We start from the raw sequence: 20,788 nt of genomic DNA on the forward strand, positions 1-20,788 counted from the left end.
AAGCGGGACACGTCGGAAGGGACACTGGGACCTAAAGGCAAGTGGGATGGACGGCTCCCGTCGACGTTGTTCCCACTCACACCACTTTCCTTGGCGTTACCGCAGGGAAAGAACCTTCTGTACGCCAAGCAGGCGGTACCTGGCCCGTCCCCCTCTGCCCAGTGGAGCTGGCGCCGCGCCCCACCCCACTCAGGCTCGTGTGCCTCCGACACGTGGGCTCCCCCGGAACGCGGAATCACAACCGAGCTCCATTTTCCACACTTTATCTCGGTGCAGTAACTGGACAGTCCGGAGGCCTGGACGGCACCTGCTGCGCACGCGCAGTCCGTCGCCGCGGGCCTGGCCAGGCGGGGTGGGTGGGGGCGCCGCCGCGCAGGGGTAGAGGGGGGGCCGCCGTCCGGCCGGTCCCGGTGAGGTAGGCTCAGACGCAGGCACACTCGCGCGCCGACAGCTCGTGGACCGTGTGGTAGCGGCTGTGCGCGTCCAGGAAGGACACCTCGTCCTCGTAGGCCGTCGGGCGGCAGCAGGGCTGCGCGCGCACCCGCTCCCGCCGGACGCGCCTCCGCTGGCGGAGCCGCCGCAGCCCCAGGTCGTACACGCGCGCGGCCGCCTCGCAGGCGCCTGCGCAGTAGCGGAACAGCACCGTCTCGTCCGACGCGTAGCCCAAGCCCAGCTCGCTCACGCGCACTTCGAGCTCGCGCAGCCCGCACGGCCGCGCCCCCGATCGCGCGCGCGCGCGCCTCCGCCGGGCCCCCGCCCGACGGTGCGGACGCGGGGACCTGCCGGCCCAGGGCGTCAGCTGGCGCAGCTCCACCGCGTCCGGGGCGCCCTGCAGCAGCGCACGATCTGCGAGGAGAGACACAGAGCGGGGTGGGTCGGTGGGTGGCTGGGGGAGAGCTCCGACCGTCGCCCTTCCCCTCGGAAAACACGCCGTTGCCGGCACCCGGGGGCCTTCGCGCACCCTCCCAAGGCCAAGTGTCAGCTCACGGCCACTTGGCAAGCATGGCACCTAAACGGTCCCTGTCTGGAGGCCGTGCGGGATGCCTGTGCAGAAGCCCAGGCAGGGGCCCCATGCTTCCAACGGCCTTTTCTGGACCCAGCCCCTGTGTTGGACACCGGCCCTTCCGCTGGGCCGTTAATGAGTCCCTAGCTCACTCTGTGGGGGCCCCACCAACACCCGCACCCACCCCCACTCCCGCTCCATCGCGTGCTGGCACTCAGTTTCTCCATGCACAGCACCACATCGGGCTGGGTGGGCTGTTCAGAACGTGCAGACACCGAGGCCTGCGTGTGAGGACCGCGTGGGGAGGCAGCAAGGGGATATCCCGGCCTCCCCCACGTTACAGGTGAGACAACTGGCCATCCAGTAGGGCAGAGACTGGCCCAAGGCCACAGCACTAGCAGGTGACAGAGAGAGAGACACGAGCCCAGGCTTCTTCCGGCCTCCCTCGTGTGGCCAAGTTTGGCCCGCGTCCAGTTCTCTGCGCTCCCACGGTGCCGGGAGGTGCCCGGAGTCACAGATTCCCAGGGCCCTGGAGCCTAAATTTATTTCCCAGGCGGCTGGGCTGCCCCAGTCCTCTGGAGAGCCTCGCAGGCATGCCAATGGCAGGTGGCACTGATAGTGGAGCCGCAGGCAGGGACTCCCAGCCTCTGAGCAGGTGGCAGGCATGCTTGTGGTTGGGAGAGGACACCCAGACTTTATCCCCTGCCTGCCGCACCCCTGGCTCTCCAAGGAAATGGCTTGCAGGGAGACCCTAGGGAGAGGGTGTGTCTGTTTCCGCAGGGGGTGTCGGGAAGCAGACAGACCCCAATTGTGAGCCTTGCTCTGCCAGTTCCAGCCCTGTAAAACTTCAGGCAGGTGATGGCCCTGCTCTGTGCTTCAGTTGCCACGTCTGCTCAAGGAGCTCGGAGAGTTCCGATCTGGCTGAGGCTGGGGCAGCGGAAAGTGGGGAATCAATTGAGCATGTTTCCAGTTCTTGAAGCCCTGGGGGAGGACTGGGGTGGCCGGCGGCGTCTGCTCTGGGGTTAGGTTGGAGCCTATCTATCTTAGGGTGCCTAATTTCCACCATGTAGCGTGCCCGACCCTCAGGTATACATCCACACAGTTTTTGCGGGGGTGGCGGGGGCGGGGCGGAGAAGGTTGCCAGATAAAGTACAGATGCCCAGTTAAATTTGCATTTCAGATAAACAGTGAAAACTCTCTTGGTCTATGTGTCCCTGCCTCCCTCCAGCAGGCCTGGCCACCGGCACAGGGTCTGAACACACAGAGATGAGATGAGCAATAGCTCCCCCCACCCGAGCCCCACCCCGCGCTCCCACCGCCCCAAGCCTGCAATTCCACCACCCGCGCATCGGGCTCAGAGGGATTCTGGGGGCTCAGTGGGATTCTGGGGGGTCAGCGTCCACTCTCTTCCCTTAGTAGGACTGCGCCCAGGAACAGGCTGCCGGGTGGGCAACCCCCGCCCAGGGGCCGAGAGCCTTCCCGGTGGGTGCCCGAGATCCCACCATCGGTGTTGCCCCACCAGGCTCTAAGCGCTAGGTTTTGGGGGCCTCACCCGCGTCTCTGGAACAAGGGTCTTTGGAAGGACTTTGCTGCCCACGGGAATAAGCGGAGGGCGGAAGTGGAGCCCGTGCCTGAGGCCGCCCTTGTCCATTGTAAGGACAAGAAAGGAGGATTGTGTGGGCCGACAGGGCGGGCGCGGACTTGCCCACGAACCGCACGCGATGCAACCCCGCGGGCACCATGCACGCGCCGCGACCGCGCCCACACCTCGGCCCCGGCGTGGCGGCCGCGTGGACACGTGCGCACTCACAGGAGGTCTGGACCCAGGCCCTACCACCCCCCACTCCGTCCGGTGGGCGGGGCAGTGGGCGGGCCCGAAGGAGGAGTGGGAATCGGGGGCGTGAAGGCCACGCCCCTCGAAGGGCGGGGGTTCTATATCGCCACCCCAAGGCATTTTCCCCTGCCCATCTCTCCCAACCTGTGTCTCTCTGTCTCTGAGCATCTCTGTTTCTGTTTCTCCCCCCATTTCTACGTCTCTCGGGGTTTCCCCCTCCCCTTGGCCCTTGTCCACTGGGCAGGTCCTTGGGGTCTCGGGTCCGGCCTTCCGGTACCTGCATCCCGTGCAGCGCATGGGAGCTCCCCCACCCCAGAGGTTGGATGCCCCGGTCTAATCTCCATCCGGACCCCTGGTCCCTCAAGACCAGAACCTAATTCCTTCTGACAGCTGAGCCCAGAGACCCTCAGCTCCCAGCAACCCCTCCACCACTACCGCTGCCAGGACCTTGGGGGGATTTGTACCCTCCCCACCCCATCTAAATTAAGCCTCTGTGGCCCCTAAATAGAGTTCCACCGTTATGGCCGCCTCCGTATCAGGGCAGCTGACCTAAGTCGGGGACCCCCTTACACTGGGCCAGGCGGGCGATCCGGGCGTCCACGGTGCGAGGTGGCCGGCGTAGTGGCGTCAGTGCGGGTCCCAGGCGGTGGCTGAGGAGCAGGCCGTCCCGACACATCCAGATGGAGAGCACCGAGCTGCAGAGCACCGAGGCCAAGGCTGCCGCCTTCCAGCGCTGCATCCTCGGCCTGTGGGCACGCGATGGTCAGCCCCACGGCCTCCGTCTGTCTGTCTGTCAGGCAACAAACGGAAACAGAGAGCTGGGCCAGGCGCCGGGGACACGGTGGCGCCCCTGACTTCCAGCCACTTCTGCTTAATGATCAGTAATAGCATAGACACGACTCATCAAGGAACCACTGAACGAGCTTGTGAAAAATGCTGCCCAGGAAAGGGGTGGGCACTGTGCCAGGAGTAGCAGGGCAACCGCCCCCATCTGGGGCTGCCACAGTGCTTTGCTGAGCATTGACGAAAGCTGAGGCTTGAACAGCAAAGGTAGGAGTCGGCCAGGCACAAGAGAATGGCATCTCAGGCAGGCGGGAACAGCCAGTGCAAAGGTCCTGAGGCTGGACCAAAGTTGGCCAGTGCAGCCAGGAGGCTAGAGTGACTGGAGCCCAGGGAGCCTGGAGGGGAGCCTGGAAGGCGGTGAGGGTGCTCCCAGCAGAGGCCACGGTGGGACTGGGGGGCGTGGGGAAGACAATGTGCTCAAATGTGTTCCTGACCTTGGGGTCCTCTGGAGTACCTCCCGCCCCTCTCTGAGCCTGGGTTTCCCCTCCAGACAGAGATGAAACTACTGCCCAGGAACAGGTGTCCATGGACCTAAGCTGCACTCGACCCACCCACCCGCAGGCCTTTGCACAAGCCCGTCCTCCCACCCAGCACATTCCCTTCTCCTCCTCCCCACTCCCAAGCCCCTCTCAGTCTCAGCTTGGACAGCGACTCCCCCAGGAAGCCTTCTCTGGCTGCTCCTACCCGCGCCCTTCCTCCCACCCCCAACTCCGAGTTGGAGGAGGTGTGCACCCCCAGTGGCCCCATCCTTCCTGCAGTGTTTCACGGATGACTCAGTGCTGGGACCTCCTAGCCCCGGCACCCTGAGTGCACACAGTAGGTGTTTCCTGAGGCATGCGCATTCCCGCCCAGCGGGACCAGAGCTTCTCCCCGCCTCTGGGCGGTCCCCAACCCGGGTTTACATTCCCAGGCCTGGCAGCCTGGTGGCGGCCCACCGGGTGTAAACATTTACACGGAGCGTTGAAAGCCGCGCTGGAGGCTGGTCAGCGCCTGGGCTCGGCTGTGGGGCGCTTGGCGACCCCACAAGCGCGCTCCTTGGGCGGCTCAGGCTCCCCTGCGCAGAGCCGGCATTTGCGTGCGATTTGCATTTCAGTCTGGCCTGGACCCCTCAAGGGCAGGCTGGGCTCCGTGGGTCTGGAACCGCCTCTCCCCGCCCCCTCCCAACCCGGCACCTCCGCCCCACGGAATCGCTGGCGCGGGACCTACAGCTGCTACACAGTAGCAGGTCACAGGTATTAAGCGCCCGCCTTGTACCAGACCGGGTGCTGAGCCCACCAAGGAGGCATGGTGAGCTCCACTTACAGCTGGGGAAAGGCGGCACACAGCAGGTAGGGGCTTAGGCAAGGGCACAGCTAGAAAAGCATCTGGGATTGGAATCTGCCTTCTTGGGTGGGACACACACGCAGGGGCTGCGCGGGGCTGGGCTTGGGCGCGTGGCTGGAACAGAGTGAGTGAGGCGGAGGGAGGAGGAGGAGGGGAGGCTGGGGAGGGGCCCCAGGCAGGTCGCGCAGGGCCTTGGTGGCCAAGGGGAGCACATCTCATTGTCAGGCTGGTGCAGGGAGCAGCGGGCAGCCTCGCAGTTGTCAGGTGCCCCAACCCGCCCCTTGGCCTGAAGGAGCATCTGCTTTATGCTTTGGGGCCATAAAGCCCTCTCTGCACGCCCAGCACCCTGCCTGCTCTCACACACGTCCTGCCCTGGGGTGCCTCCGTTTCCCTCTTAGGCTGGAACGAGGTCCCCGGCCGGTGCCAGGCTCTGGTCCTGTGTTTCTGCAGAGGCCTTCCCAGGGAGGGGGGGCAGCGAGGGCCTGAGAGGCTGGATGGACCCAGAGCCGGCCTGGCCCCCAGAGCCCCCGGTGTCCTTGGAGCCACGGACCCCCCAGAGCTCTGCCGGGGGGCAGGAAAGCAGAGGGCCAAGGGTGGAGGGGGCCCAGTGGGTGCGGCTGATAAGCGTCTGTTAACAATGGGCCTTTCAGTAAGGGGGTCACCCAACTGGTTTGTGTCTGGCGCGGCCCTGACACACAGGGGTGCTACGCGTGTGGCTGAGGGCTCTGGAGGGGGCCTGCTGTGCACCATCTGTGTGTCTGGGTCCCTGAGGCTCCGGTCCTGGGTAGGTGGGTTCACAGCACACGTGGGGGCTCACACTCACTCACACTCAGCCTTCTTGTCCTCGGTCACGCACCTCGGTGCTCTCACTCCCGTGCACTCCTAGACACTCCTGCATGCAGACCCTGGGACACGCTGTCGCTTGCACACTCCAACACCGTCCCACTGACACTCCTTGCGTTCGTGCTCACCAACTCCATCCAGCAGGGTGGGGCTCACACACACAGGTGTTTTCACGTGCACACGGGCATTTTCACACATGTTGGAAACACATGGCCATGCTCTCACACTCACACGGGCCGGTGTCCTCACACTTCCATCCGAACGGGAGTACACTCACGCACGAGGGCATTGTCACACACCCTCCCGACATTATTACACTCCCAGTTTTCACAACTCACACCCTCAAGGAAGATTACACTGACAGACATAAACACAATCACCAACGAGTGTGTCCATACTCATCTTCCAACGTGATCACACTCACTTATTTGAACACAATCGCGCATTCAACCATTCTCACACGCCCTATCACTACCTCACTCACATCCTAGTGTCCTGAACTCAGAAGCTTGGGCGTTCACACTGAGGCATGTTAACACTCACACTCACACATTATGGCAGCCTTGTTTACCTGCTGGTGTAATTCAAGCTCACACATGGTCACACCTGGGCAGTTTCCACCACACTAGTAGGTTATCGTGTTTGAACACACCCCTGCTCACACACTAGCATGTTTGCACACTTGGGCACTCTCACACAGCACAGACCGGCTGCCCTCGTCCTTCGGAGCTCTCACCCTCCCAGCCCCTCGGGTGTTCTTAGCCTCTTGCACACCTGGGAGCCCCCACACAAGCGTTTTCAGACTCTCATGAACAACACACATGGTCTCTGGCACGTTGGCCCAGATAACAGCATGTCTGGCCATGCAGGCATGTTGCCCCCAAGCCCTCCCCTGAGCACTCGACCTGTGCACACTCAGGGACACACACCTACAGGCATGGGGTGTCCCACATTGTTTGCACGCTTGGCCTAGGACTGAACTGGGCCTTCCGTCTGCTTGCCTCTGCCATTCTCACTTCGTGGCCACAAGCTCACACACATGGGGACACACTGGTCCAGGACCTCCTTCACTGCTCAGACAGGGCCTGGCCATGGTGTCCTCTCAACTCTCAGAAAATGTCCAGACCCTGGAGAATCCTCACTGCCCAGGGAAGGGAGCCCACCCATTTTTTGGGGCCCCTTACAGTCTGAACTCCAGAAAGTCGGTTCAAGGACGACCTTACTTCTAGCTGGAGGCCACAGAGTGCCCAGGGCTGGGACGAGGCCCAGAGAGGGGTGATGAGTAACCCAGAGTCACACAGCCAGGCGAGCCCTTCCAATCTTCCAAGGAACAGTCAGGGTGAGGGTGTGTGTATGTGGGTGTTTCTGGAACCTTTCCTTGGTAGTGCCAAGAAACTCTGCTCATTATCCTGGTGCCCAGGCAACGCCCTAAGGCTCCACCTTTCCATGGAGCCTTCCAGGAGACACAGGCCAGGCATTCCTGTTCTCGAGGTCAACAACTTCCTTCTTGCAGAGCTCCTGGCCTCAGGGAGGCACTGGTTTCTTGCTCATTCCCAGGGAGAAGAAGGATGGGAGAAGGCACTTATTTCCATCCACTTGTCTCTCTAGTCTGAGGGAGGTCTTGAATCGGGGCCTCCCCCCATCTGGTAAACTCCTACTCATCCTTCAGAGCCCTAGCTCCTATGGGACCTCCTCCAGGAAGCCTTCCTGGCTTCCCATCTTGGATCCTCAGCTGTGGGTCCCTCCCTCTTACCTAGCCCCACTGGCATAGTGTTTGGACCCACGTCTGTCTTTTCTGGACGGGGGGATTTTCAAGGGCTAGCCTGGCCTGGGTCCTTTTAAGGCACGGGCAGGCGTCAAGAGTTCTGTTCACAAAGGTATGAGCTTGAGCGCCTGGGTGTCTCAGTCAGTCAGGAGTCTGCCTTCAGCTCAGGGCATGATCCCAGGGTCCTGGGATGGAGCCCACATCGGGCTCCTTGCTCAGCAGGAAGCCTGCTTCTCCCTCTCCCTCTGCCTGCCACTCCCCCTGCTTCTGCTCTCTCTCTCTCTTCCTGGGTCAAACAAATAAATAAAATCTTAAAAAAAAAAAAAAGCATATGCTGCGGCTCCTTGGTCTCCGTACTGTACTTGTGCCCATGTGGGGCCTCCTTCCACATACACCCTTCTCCTTCGCCACCGCACTACTGGACACCTCCTGGGCCTTCCTAGAGGGGATCTCCCTGAAGGGTGCTGCCCAGCCCCGTGGGAACTCAAGGGAGGACCCGGAGGAGCTGGACCGGAGGCTGGTGGGGCCGCCGTCACTGCCCGGGGGCAGAGTGGGCCAGGCCCTGAGCGCTGCGGGGGCGGCTGTGTGTGCCCATGTCGGTGAGCGGGTGTGCGCATGAGGAAGGGCTTGTGTCTGAGCCCCGCGGCACCTGGGTCTAGATGGCTGCCTTAGGATCCCTGCTCTGTCTCTTCCTTGCTGGATGACTCAGGGCAAGCCCCTCCCCCTCCCTGAGCCTCAGTTTCCCCCTCTGCACAGCGAGCTGCCTGGGACACCTCTGCTCCCATCGGGAGGGCCAGCTCCTGCATTTAGGGCAGACCTGTGGGCCTGGCCGGCGGCAGCAGCGGACCGGGGCTCCGCCCCCAGGGCTGACAGCAACGGGGCTCCCTGCTCCTCTCCTTCCCCCTAGAAGGCCCCTGCAAGTTCCCGTGGTGGGGAAACTGAGGTCGCAGGAGGGGCAGGACTTGGCCTCCGTCGAGGCAAGACTCAATGGTCCCTGCAAAACAAGAACCAAATTCCACAGCCCACAAAAATGTGCCCCCTCCCTGGGAGGCCCCAGGGCCCAGTCCCGCCCCATGGTGGAGATGGGGGAGGCCAGGGCAGCCTCCAGCCGGCGACACACATCTGGGGGTAAACCAGGAACATCTGGCTAGCGCAGCTGGTTCCGATGCAGCGTCTGCAGGGGCCTCATGGCGGGGGGGGCGGGGAGCAGTCACAAACACCCCCAGCCAACCTTCCCTGCCTAGCTGGAGGTGGGGGCCCAGCCTCTCGTCTTCTCCCCACCCAGAAGCTCTCTGTTGCCCAGTTGCTAGAACCATCACTGGCTCCCTGCTTTTTTTTTTTTTTTGATTGATTGATTTTTTGATTTGATGGATTTGAGAATCAATCTGAGCTCCTGAGCTTGCGTGAAGGGGCTCCAGGTCTGTCTTCGCCAGAGGGAAGCCGAGAGAGGTACAGACAGAGTGACTTCTGGGGGGGACTGTGCTGATCGCCCCATGACAGTAATAGCAACAAAAAATAAATAAAACTAAAACTAATAGCTCACACTAGCACTAGTGCACACCGTACTAGTGCTGTTCTAAGCACTTTACACAGAATAATTCACAGCAAGGTATGGACTATTTTATCTCCATTCTGTGGGTGGGAAAACAGTTCCAAGAAGTGACATTATTTGCTCAAGATCAAACAGAATAGAGTGTAAGTGGCCTAGCTGGGATTGGAACACAGATAGTCAGGTGAACTCCTACTCATCCCTCAGAGTCCCAGCCCCAATACCCCCTCCACATTCTTAATCACGGTAACACATGGCCTCTCTAATAGCAACAATAATAACATTAATGCCCCCACTACACAGGCTATTGCGGCTATTACGTTTACGTAGTGTCAAGTACTGTGCTAATTTTGCTTTCCACAGGTTTAATGGTCCCCACAGTCCCTGGAAAAGATGTCGTTTCCCCCACACAGCTGGTTGAGCATCTGACTCCTGATTTTGGCTCAGGCTCTGCACTCAGCAGGGACTCTTGCTAGAGTCTCTGCCTCTCCTCCTGTCTCTCCTCCCCGACTCGTCCCCATGAACGCACACTCTCTCTCTCTCTAAATATAAATAAATAAAATCTTTAAAAAAAATAAAGAAAAGGCAAGGAAAAGAAAAGAAAAAAAGTGCCAAACTGAGGTTGAACCTGGGTCTCACTCCAAACATGTCCTCTCAAATGCCTCCACAGTCCCTGGGTCCCGGTGGCCAGGGCCATGGGGAGGGGGCGGCGAGCAGCGGGAGGGCACCATAGGTCCTGCCATCTGGGAGAAAGGGGGGGCTGATATCCATGGAAATAAGAGGTTTTCTCGAAGACCCGTAGCAGAGCAGAGCCAGCAAGTAAATAAAGTGTCCACGTGGCAGCAAGCCCCGTGTGCCAGGCTGAGTTCTGCCCCCAGCACACCAGATCAACACTTACTGAGTGCCTACTGTGCGCTGGGCCAGGCAGGGAACCAAGGCTAACCTGCCCCCCCCCCCGCCCAGCCCGCCCCCCCCCGTCCAATCAGGGAGATGGAGAAGAAAGAAAACACGAATAAGGTAGTTTAGATGTTGGCAGTAGGGTAACAAAACAGAACACAGGGAAGTCATAGTGACTGGGGGAGACTTTTGGGGTGAGCGGTCAGGGGGGCTTCTTAGAGGAGGCCGCCTTGCAGCTGAGACCAAGTGAAGATTTGGAGAGAGTGTTCTAGGTGGAGGGAGCTGCAGGAGCAAATGGATTTTGGGGTCAGTGGGGGGAGATGAGGTAGTGGAGAGAGAGGGTCATGTGACCTGCATGCTCAGCTCTCCAATTCCCCACCACCACCACTACCACCACCACCGGTGCCTGGAATTCTCCTCCTGAACCTGCTGCCACACGGGGCCTGTTCTCAGGGAGACTGGGCTGGGGAGTGTGGGGGGGCGGGCAGGGCCACCAGCTTTTCTGGCCCAGCCCTCCTCGGCTGCCTGTAAAGTTCTCACCTTGACCGGAGCAGGCTGGTCTACCGAGCCAGGCTGGCCTGGGGCTGGCCTTGCAGGCATCTGGGGCGGGCAGGAGGGGGCTCCCTGGGGGGGTGGATAACAGGATCAGCCTAATTAAGCCTGGCATGGGTGAGCAGCTGGTGTGGGGCCGGCGGGTGGCACAGGAGACTTGGGTCCTCTGGGAGTAGCCAGGAGGACACTGCGCAAAGCTGGCCATCGGACAGAGGGGGAACAGAGGCACAGAACTTGGGCCTGACTCAGACCCTACCATTGGTTTCCTGGGAACCAGGGGACCCGAGTCATCTCTTCTACCTCCCCAAGTGCAAATTCTGCACTTGGTCCCCAATGCATTGAGCTTTTTAGGCACGCTCTCTCGGGTGTCGGTCCCCCCAGCTGGGAAGTGAGACCACCTACTGCAAACAGGAGCCCCTTGTCTGATTTCTTCCAGGACCGACCTGAAGCCTGGTTTCACTGGGATTTGAAGAGAAGATCTTTCCTCTCCTGAATACCTTTGCTGAAGTGCCCCATTCTCCCCTCAGGCTTCCTTTGTAGCTGTTACCTCCCCTGAAAGTAACCTCCCCTGAAAATAACCTCCCACAAATATTTGTTGGTCAGTAAATGGTGTGGCCGTTGGGGTCAGGGCTCCTGGGCCTTGTCCTCCAAGGAAGACAGACTTGGACCCAGGGTGGGGCCCCGTGTGGGGAACAAAGGGTCTACATCAGGGTAGTCGGGTCGGAGGAGACTTCCTGGAGGAGGGGATTGGGGATGGGGCCGTGAGGGATGAGTAGGAGTTTCTAAGTAGGAAATGAGAAGTCATTCCAGGTAGCAGGAACTGCACATGCAAAGATCTGGCTGGCTGGCTTGGAAACCTCTCTTCCACTCCCTCACCCACCCCCAGGTGTGTCAAGCTCCAGGCTCGTCTTATCCTGTGCTTTGTCCTAGCACAGAGCTTGGCACACAGTAGCTTGATGCTTAGAAAATATATGGGGCAAGAAGGAAAGATCCTCCGGCTCACCCAGTCTCAGTTTTCTCAGCTGCAAACTGGGGAGAACCAGCCTCCTGCCGGGCCTGCCCGATGCTTACTTGGTGCTCACTAAGCAGAGGGAAAACCCCATCTGCCCCTCCTCTATCTCCCCATGTGGGCCTCGCCCCAGAGGCCCAGACTCCTCTGTCCTACCTTGGGGACCAGGAAAGATGTAGCTGCAGAGGAATTTACAGTCTCAGCAAAGAAGGCTGGGCCCAGTGGTGCCAGAGGCATTAAAGACCCATTCCTCTCTGCTCTGTGTTTCCAGCCGTAACTTCGAGGAATCTGGCCCTGAATGCCCCAGCCCAGTTTTTCCTGGGCCAACCTCTCAGAACGGTCTCTCCCTCCCATACTCATCCAGAGACTGGATTTTCCAAAACCAGTCGTGTTTTTACCTGCCTCCAGATCTCTGAATGTGCAGTTCCTGCTACCTGGAATGCCCTTTCTTTTCCCACTTAGAAAACTCCTATTCATCCTTCACAGCCCCAGCCCCAATGCTCCTCCTCCAGGAAGTCTCCCTTGGTCGTCTTACCCTGAGGTAGACCCTCTGCTCCTCACTCTGGGCTCCACTCTGGGCTCCACTCTGGGCTCCACCCTGGGTCTAAGTCTGTCTTCCCTGAAAGACAAGAACCATGAGCCTGGACACCAGCAGTCAGCCGCACCGTCACCATCCAGCAAACATTCATGGGAACAATCTCTCGATTGTGTCCTTGTGCCAGGCTGCAAACTCGTTCCTTCTCCTGCCCAGATGCTTGAAAACTATATCCTCTGCTTGCTTCCCAGAAAACTGAGGTCTGAAACCTAAGGGATAGTCCCGATGGTGGAATTTCAGCCACATGCCCTGCCACTGGGGGGATGCTGCTCTCTTCCCTGCATGGCTAGAACTAGCTCTTTGCAGCTCGCCACTAGGAGTAGTCTACAGGCCCAGGGGTGGCTTCGGAACCCTGAACTTCAGAAGTCCTTGGATGAAGGGAATGGGGAGGGGTGTCCAAAGAGCCCCAAGGCAAGGGGGCTGGTGGCGGGGGGGGGGGGTAGGGGAGATTGGCAAAGCTAGAAGTCTTCCCTCCACTGACATCCGCCTAGACCAGTCACGCCCCACTGGGGCTTCCTCAGCCTGGGGCACTTGAAGACAGACAAAGAGTGTCATGGAACACACAGAGAAGGATTGAGCAGAGAGAGGGCAGGGCAGGCAGGCAGGAGTGAGGAAAGTCAGGGGTCTGGCCTCCAGCAACCCCCCCCCTCCCAGGACCATGGCCATGCTCCCCAGATCTGGGTTAGGGTCCCAGACTTGAAGGTAACCACAAGCCCAGAGCCCAGCCAGTGACACCATGATATATACAGTTACTTCATGGGGGAAGGAGTAGTGGTGCCACCAAGTCCTGGGAGTGACCGTTTCTCTCTCCAATCCCACCCCAAATCTGCCCCCCGTCTGTATCCACCGCTGCCTAATGACTCCTAACCCACACGCTGCACCTTCTGGGGGAATTCCGAGACTATCCTGAGCAAGAGATGCCTTTTTTTTAAAGGAGGAGGCACAGCCCCCCTCTCCTTCAAATACACTCTTCGCCCTTAAGGGACTACCCTCCCCCCAAAAAGGGTTTCGCGCCCTCTTGTGGCTGAACAGGCGGCTCCCAGAGCCGAGAGAGCCGGGCCCTTACCGGAGGACACCGTGTCCCCGGAGGCGGCGGTGGCTGGAACGCGCTACTGACAGATGTTTACTTCTGCGCGCCCCTGGACCGCGACGGCAGCTCCCCGGCTGGGGTCTGCGGATCCGAATGACCCCCACAGCACCTTGTACACCACAAGGCAGCGCGTGTGTCTGGGTCTCGCCCTCCTGGAGGCTGGGGAGGGGATTCCGGCTGCCCCCGCTTCCACCCCGTTCAGACGCACACTTGGGGGGTCCAAGGAGGCAGAGGCGCGCCCGCCCCGTCGGACAAGGACCCTGGCTAGATCCTGGCTTGGAGAGGCGCTGAAGATCGCCCTGCCCACCTCTGCCCCCCCTGCCATGCGTGGACCTGTCGCCCCCTAGACCACACCTTCATACACATGCCGGTTCTTGGCTAGAGGAGGGAAGCTACCGGTCTATCCGGAGCCCCTGGTAGCCCCCAGACTCCCGTCCACGGGGCCGGTCCTCCCCCAGCGCCGGTCCCCTACGGGTCCCCAGCCTGCCCTTGCTTACCTGCTCGGGGTGCCCGACTACCCGTCAGTGGTGGCCGCGCCTGCCGCCTGCGCCGGCCCCAGCCCCTGCCCCTGCCGCCGCGACCGCCATCCGGGCCGCCTGGGCCCGCGGCGCTCGGGGGGGCCCGGGCCGGAGGGGGCGGCCGCGGGGGGGACGCGGCGCAGGCCGGCCCATGGGGCCCCCCCGGGCTCGATCAGCCGCGGGCTGCGGCCAACCCGGCCGGGCTGGGGCTGGGGCTGGGGGCGCCCTGGACGGCCCGCGGCTCGGAGGGCACGGAGCGCGGGGGCGCACGGACGGCGCGGGCGGCCTGGGTGTGCGGCGCTGGGCTCCGGGGCTGCTGCGCGAGGGGCCCGGGCTTTCGGAGCGGCTCCACCGCGCGCTCTCCCGCCGCCTCCGCCGCTCCCGCCGCGGACGGCTTGGCCGTCTCCAGGCGGGGGGCGGGGCGGGGGCGGGGCCAGGGGCGGTGGCTCGGGTTTCCCGGGACGGGAGCCGCCCCCGCCCAAGGCAGGGGCCGGAGGAGCGCAGGTGGCTGGGGTGCAGGGGCCACAGCGCCCCCTCTAGAAGGTGATCTCCCCGGGCCCCCGGCGGCGCCCCTTTAGGAAAGCCAGCTCCCCAAGACGCCCCCTCCCCCAAGGGCTCCCTTCTGGGATAAGAGGCACAGCGCCCCCGACGCCAGACTCCTGGGTCCTGCCTGGTCCCCTTTCGGAAAGCAGGGTCCCAAGAAGTACCCTCACCAAGGAAGCCCCTCAAAGGAACCCCGAGCAGCGCCCCGCTAACTAGCTGTTTCCCACCCTTACTCCAGAGACCCGGAAAGCGCATCTTCCAAAAGTCTGGGTCCCCGAGAAGCCCCTCCCCCAGATTCTCCTCAGGGGAATTATGAGCTCCAGCACTACCCCAGACGGCGGTTACAGCGGCTACAGTCTCCTCTTACCCCGCTGAAGATTGTGGGGTCTTCCTAGTCCTGCCCCAGGTCCTCTTTTTAGAAAGCTAAAGAAGCCCCCGGTGATAAAGCCATTCTAGAGAACTGCGACTCTTAAGTTTTTTCCTAAGACCGTAAGTGATACCCTGAGACTGATGATACCGCTGCCCACAGAGCCCCTCACTAAGGGGCAGTTGTCCCCAGTCTGGCCTCAGAGCCCTGCGGAGGATCCCGTCCCCGGCTCTCCACCGCGCTCTCTGAGTACCAAGACCCCGCGTTGCTCCTCCGGCCGGCGCGCCCAAACCCACCGGGCCCCCTCCCCGACGACTCCGCGTTCCTAAAGCGCCCCCTGGCGGCCCCAGCCAAACGCGGGGTGGGTGGAGTGGGCGGGGCTGGAACCGCCGTGGCCCCGCCCCACCGCGGCCTAGTTACCGAAAAACACCCTCCCTACAACCCCGCCCTCGGCCTCCGCAACCGGCTTTTTCCCGCGCGCCGCCTGCGTTCCTGGGGCCCCGTGTTCTGGTTTCTCTCTACTGCCGCCTGATTTCTTGGGGCCTCCTCGCTCCCGCACAGGCCGCCTGCCTTCCTCTGAGCCCAGCCGCCTTGACCTTCCTAGGACCAGCGTCCCGTCTCCACGCCCTCAACGCGCGTACACACACACACACACACACACACACACACACCCAAGGGGCCTGTACAACTTGCACGACAACGCAGTGTAGGCGGTGATAGGAGACACTCAGGCAGTCTCACTCCCTGTACTCAGGCTCATGTTGGTGGGGGGACGTCGGGGTCTGCGCACAGCCCCCAGGAAGGAGACCGCCAGGACATGAGCTTGTGGGTGGGGTGGGGGCATAAGGACAAGCAGGTGTCAGAGAAGTGGCGGCGTCGGAGCTGCCTGGTCCTGGTCCAGGATGGGAAGGACAGGTGTCTGCTCTGTGCAGCCTTGGGCCCATCCTTCTTGAATGTGCCTCAGTTTCCCCATCTGTAACCGGGTATTATGAGTAGATTCTAATAGGGTTGTGGTAGAGATTGAGTAAGTAAATAGGAGTGACCATCCCTGGCTCGTGGTGAGCGAGGCCCACGCCACCAGTGTCTGCCGTTGTTGGTGTCACCACATGCTCCCAGTGACATCCTGGCTGGAAGGGAAGGGTACGGTCCCTGCGGCCATTCACACACAGACGCCCAAATCTTTGGTCCAGGCAGATTCCAGCCAGCGCCATCCTTATTCTCACACACACGGGGGCACACGGATGCCCAGCAGCATCCCTAACACACACAGAGCGGTCACAACGACCCACGTCCTTGCCAAGGACAGGCATGGGCGCACACACACACACACATGCACACACGCACACGCGCGCGCACACACACACACAGAGCATATTCACACAGGAGCCCACCGGCCCTCCAAGCAGCCCCTTGGTTGCTCGTGTCCGCTCACGCACACACGGTGGCTCGCCCTGCGCTCCCACGCCTCCTGGTGCCAATTTGCGCAGTTAATACACACACCGTGCGGCCCACTCTACACCCACTGCCGGGACACACGGCCACGCGGAGACAGCTCACGTCCCTGCCGTGTGCACACACACGGCCCCCACGCAAACGTTCTACATAGTCACTCGTGGCACACACGCCCCCAAGGGTGCAGTACACACCCCACAGCCACTCAAGTGCAGGAGCCTCGGAGACACGATCACGCGTGCACCCAAGCATGCACACACGTGTGAGGCCAGTCTGGGGGGTACAGCCCTCTGCACACAGGCGGCCTGGCCAGGAGTCCACCCCCACGCACCCAGCCACCATTAAGCGGTCACCAGCCGCCCTTGGCCACCTCCCGCTCACCCCACACTGCCAGTATCCCTCTCCCCACTGTGGCTGGGGCTGTGGGGGTGGGGGCGTGCAGACACGTGGGGTTTAGGACACACACATGTGCCCACCATGTGGACGCTCATAAAATGGTTGCCCGGGCAACAGCGACTTGAAAACCCTCAGGGCTTCCTCTGGGGTGGGGGGGCACCAGGGTGAGGCTGCGGCCAGGCGACACAGGAGGCTGGAGGTGGGACGCCAGCACACGCCACCACCCTCCACCGCGGCCGGAGACCCCATCACTCTCAGGCCCCTGGGAACCCTGTTGTGCTCGGGGCCAGCCCCACGTGGTCACAGGACACACATGTCCATGGCGTCCCGACACCACCACACACTGCTGTGTCACCTCTGGACGCTGTCACCAACCCACAGACTTTGTCACCCCCTGGACAGGCGGTGACAGACACCCTGTCGCACCGGTTGACTCACACAGCAGCTGGGAACTGGGGCGCACGCAGACACACCCACCCTCTGGCCCCCGCCCCGCTCAAAGGAGCTGTCTGGGCCCGGCTGTCTGGGAGGCCACAGGGATTCAGGGGCTGGTTCTATTTGCAGGAAACACGGGTATTTACAATGCTTTATTTTTAAACCCTCCTTCTCCCAGACTGTGGCTGCTGTGGGGCGGGGGTGGGTGGAACAGAGCCTTGAGCCTCCCCTGCTTCTAGAGCAGCCGGAGGGTTGTGCAGGGCTGTGTCTCCCCAGTGCGCAAATAGGCACAGAGAAATTGAGGCTCAGTGTGGAGTAGGGGACGTCTGTGGGCCACATGGCCACTGTGGCCGATTTGAGCCTGCTGGCCCTGGGGTCAAGGCCAAGGTAGGGGTGGGACAGCGCAGGTGCACCCAGAGCCCAGGCCCTGTCACCTTTCAGCCCTCCATGGTGTTTGCCTGGAAATTAGTTCCGCTCCCTCGCTGCCTCCTCGGATGTGCCCCTACGCCCCCGCCAGGTAGCCCAGGCAGCGCGCCCGCCCCTGCAGTGCTCTGTGCCCACTTGTCAGCTGTAAAACCTGGGGATCAGAGAGGTCAAGAGGATGGCCCAAGGTCACAGAGTAGGGAAGAGGCTCAAACCAGGGCAGGATGATTCCAGAACATTTGGCCATGGCCCTGGCCACTCCTTCAGCCCTGACCCCCGAGGCTGGCCCCCCTGCCCTTGCTGCACAGTCACTGCTCCCAAGGGGAGTGCTCTGTTCACTCGTGGAGGCCCAGGCAGAGCTTCTGGGAGGCCAGCGGCCGCTGGCCAAGACATGGACTTGGCCGGTGGAGAAGTTTCCATCTTAGCACCAGGAGCTGGTCCAGGCCCTGCAGGCCCCAGGCTGTACCTCAGGACCCCCAGGAACCAGCACCGCAGTGGGGGAGGTGGCCCAGAGCCCTCTGCGTCTTCTGCCTCTCCTGCACCCGCCCCCAGCATCTCCATATTCAACATTGCCCCACTCCACAATGAGCTGGTCACGGAGATGCCTGGGCCTCTTGGCTCGTTGGTGATGTTGCTCCCTCAGCCGTTCTGTGCCCCATACAGACCCTCAGGGACGAGCAGTGTCATTCTCCTGCGGAGAAGGGAAAGGGCTTGCCAGGGGTCACTGGGACAGCTCAGGAACGCCAACTGCAGCCAAGAGTCTCCCCTAAAATGGGCTTCAGTTCTCAATTTAACATCCTGGCCCCAACTGGAGGATGCTGAGCAGAGAGAAGCCTCAGCCCCGACAGGAGACCCAGCCCAGGTCAGAGAAAGGGCCCCGGGGGCCGAGAGGAGCTGGTGGCCTCAGCCAGCATAGGGCCCTTGAGGCCTGTGGGCGGCGGGAAGGAGCTGGCCAGTTCCAGGCGTGGGAGGATGGGAAAAGCAGGGCCGGCGGCCGTCCCCATAGGGCCATTTGCAGCCACAGGCCACAGGTCGGGGGCCCTCTCCCTGGGGGCCCTGGGTCAGCAAGGTGGGAAAGCCATCAGGCCAGCCCAAGGGAGTCAGGGCAGCAGGGCAAGCGGCCGGGTGGGGCCTGGGCAGGGGGTTGTGGGCACATGTGGGGCAGGGCAGGGGCTCACGCAGGCACAGCCAGCCACCCCCCCTACAAAAGCCACAGATGTGTGCACACTGCCACACACACACATACAACCAACACAGACACACATAAACACGTGCACTCAGAAACACAATTATATTCACAGCCCCCCCAATCAGACACACTCCCCAGTCACATAGCATAGTAGATGCGCATACACCATCACACGTGCAAAAGCCATAGACACAACACACACACACACGCAGCAGCCCCAGCTGCCAAGGCTCCCGGGTGCCCTGCGGCGCGCCTCCCCCCACAGCACCCTGGCTCTTCCCACCCTCCGCCCAACCCTGCTGTCTCCGTCCTTGGCCTGGGCTGCCCTAATCCCTGTCTCGTGTCCTGAAGCCAGGAGATAAGGGGCAGCTGCAGCCCCAGATAAAGGAAGCGCAGCCACAAATCCGGGGTGGCCCCGGCAGAAACGGGCACTGAGCCCGGGCGGCACCTGTCCTGCTGCTGCCACCCCATCCGGCCTGGCTGCCTGGCTGAGAGGGCCAGTGAGGGCAGGGGAGACAGAGACACAGGGAGGGAGCAGGGAGACAGAGAAGAGAGACTCAGAGGGAGAGAGGAAAGCAGAGACCAAAAGAAGCAGAGGCAGAGGGAGAGAGAGAGAGAGGGAGAGTACTGGCAGCGCCTTCCCCAGGCCCTGCCTCCCCCCATCTGAGTGCCTCAGTGTCCCCACTGGCACAGGGTTCCCTGGGCCACCTGCCTCCTTTCTGTTTCTCCGAATCAGTCAAGATAGGGCATTCAGAGGACAACTCAGGCCTGGTTCAGGGTGGGGGGGCATCTTCCTGAGTGTCCCCACGTTCTCCAGGGTGACACCTGGGAAGTTCTCATCCCCCTGCCACAGCCTCAGTGAAGGCAGGGCCCCCTAGAGCAGGTCCTGGTCCCTCTGGGCCTCAGTCTCTCAGCCGTGGTAAGATGCACTCAGCATTCCTTGGGCACCTCCTGTGGGCTGGGCCTGGTCCTGGGTGGTGGGGACACAGAATGACTGAGGTGGACCAATTCCCACCCTCTCTGAGCTCGGTACAGAGGGGAAGATGGCATGTGGCCAGGTAGCACCAGGATGGTGAGGGCCATGATTCCCAGGGGATGTCTGGATGGCTGCCAAGGCTAAAGGGGGCCATATTCCCAGTATGGGGCAGTTAAAGAGGCTTCTGGAGGAGGAAGGTGGGGGAGGAAGAGGAGGATGAGGAGAAGGAGGAAAAGGAGAGAACTAGAGGCTGAGTGGAGATTGGGAGCAGGGAACAGACTTCTTGCAAGAGGGAACAGCACATGCAAAGGCGGAGAGGTACGACTGCCTCATGGAACGTCTGGAATGAACTTGGTATTTGAGTTTAGGGTGTGGGGGGTGATGAGGAATGAAACGGGAAGGCAGCAGAGGCTAGGAACTGTAGGAACTTGGGGGCCGTGGTACAGGGTTGGGGCAGTAGGGAGACATGGAAGGATTGGGAGCAGGGGAAAAGCCATGGTCAGATTTGTGCCTGGGAGTCTGGGCTTTGGGGGTAGGATGGAAGATTTAGGCCCAGAAGTTGGTAGGGGGTGTGATGGGAGAGGGGATGGACTAGAGAGGACTCTGAAGGGCAAGTGGTCAGGACACAGGAACCCACAGGCTGTGGGGAGAGAGGCAGGGTGGGAAGGCTGATGCCCTGGTCTCTGGCTCAGGACGGGTCGGCAGTCCCTGGGCCAGGGACCTCTGAGATCCATGGATTCAGGTGGATTGGGGATGAATGCCTGCTCCCTCTGCACAAAGTCAGAGAGTAGAATAAGTGAGTTAATGGAAAGGGCTTAGACAAAATTGGTGCTCAACAATTGTTTAGTTACTGGTAAACAATTAATACTACACCATTATGATAAGCAATTAATATTGCATCATTGGTATTAATGTTGTCAGTGGCCAATCCACAGTCATACCCCTTTCCCCCGCTTACAGGAGGCCCTCCTTGATTGCCTCACACAGAAAATACAGGCCATCGCAAGGCAGACCCAGGGAGCCCTTGGAGGCCCAGAGAGGAGAGGCTGGCCCTCTGCGGGCCTCAGTTTCCCCTTCTATTCAACTGCCTCCCCGGAGGGGCCTGGGTGCCGTGGGACGGTGGGGTGGGGGGGAAGACTCCAGGTGGAACCTCAGAGGGCAATGGGACGGGCAGTCTAGGAGGGAG

General features: G+C 61.4%; 1 protein-coding gene across 3 annotated transcripts; it reads right to left on the reverse strand.

The window, feature by feature from the left end:
* Positions 1-249: 249 nt before the first annotated feature.
* LOC125088424 (neurturin) lies at positions 250-14,217 on the reverse strand. 3 transcript variants are annotated; one of them, XM_047709615.1, is made up of 4 exons: positions 13,801-14,217; positions 8,429-8,605; positions 3,408-3,623; positions 250-846 (listed from the first exon to the last, which is right to left on the reverse strand). In XM_047709615.1, exons 3-4 carry the CDS (start codon positions 3,574-3,576, stop codon positions 422-424), a joined length of 594 nt encoding a protein of 197 aa, XP_047565571.1. In that variant the 5' UTR covers positions 3,577-3,623; positions 8,429-8,605; positions 13,801-14,217; the 3' UTR covers positions 250-421. The 3 variants fall into 3 exon arrangements, with proteins under 3 accessions (XP_047565571.1, XP_047565563.1, XP_047565553.1); XM_047709607.1 differs by lacking the exon at positions 8,429-8,605; XM_047709597.1 differs by lacking the exon at positions 8,429-8,605 and having other exon boundaries at positions 3,408-3,627.
* Between the last annotated feature and the right edge of the window lie 6,571 nt (positions 14,218-20,788).

This window comes from Lutra lutra, chromosome 1, assembly GCF_902655055.1.
Source record: "Lutra lutra chromosome 1, mLutLut1.2, whole genome shotgun sequence".
In the NCBI taxonomy this organism is placed as follows: Eukaryota; Metazoa; Chordata; class Mammalia; order Carnivora; family Mustelidae; genus Lutra; species Lutra lutra.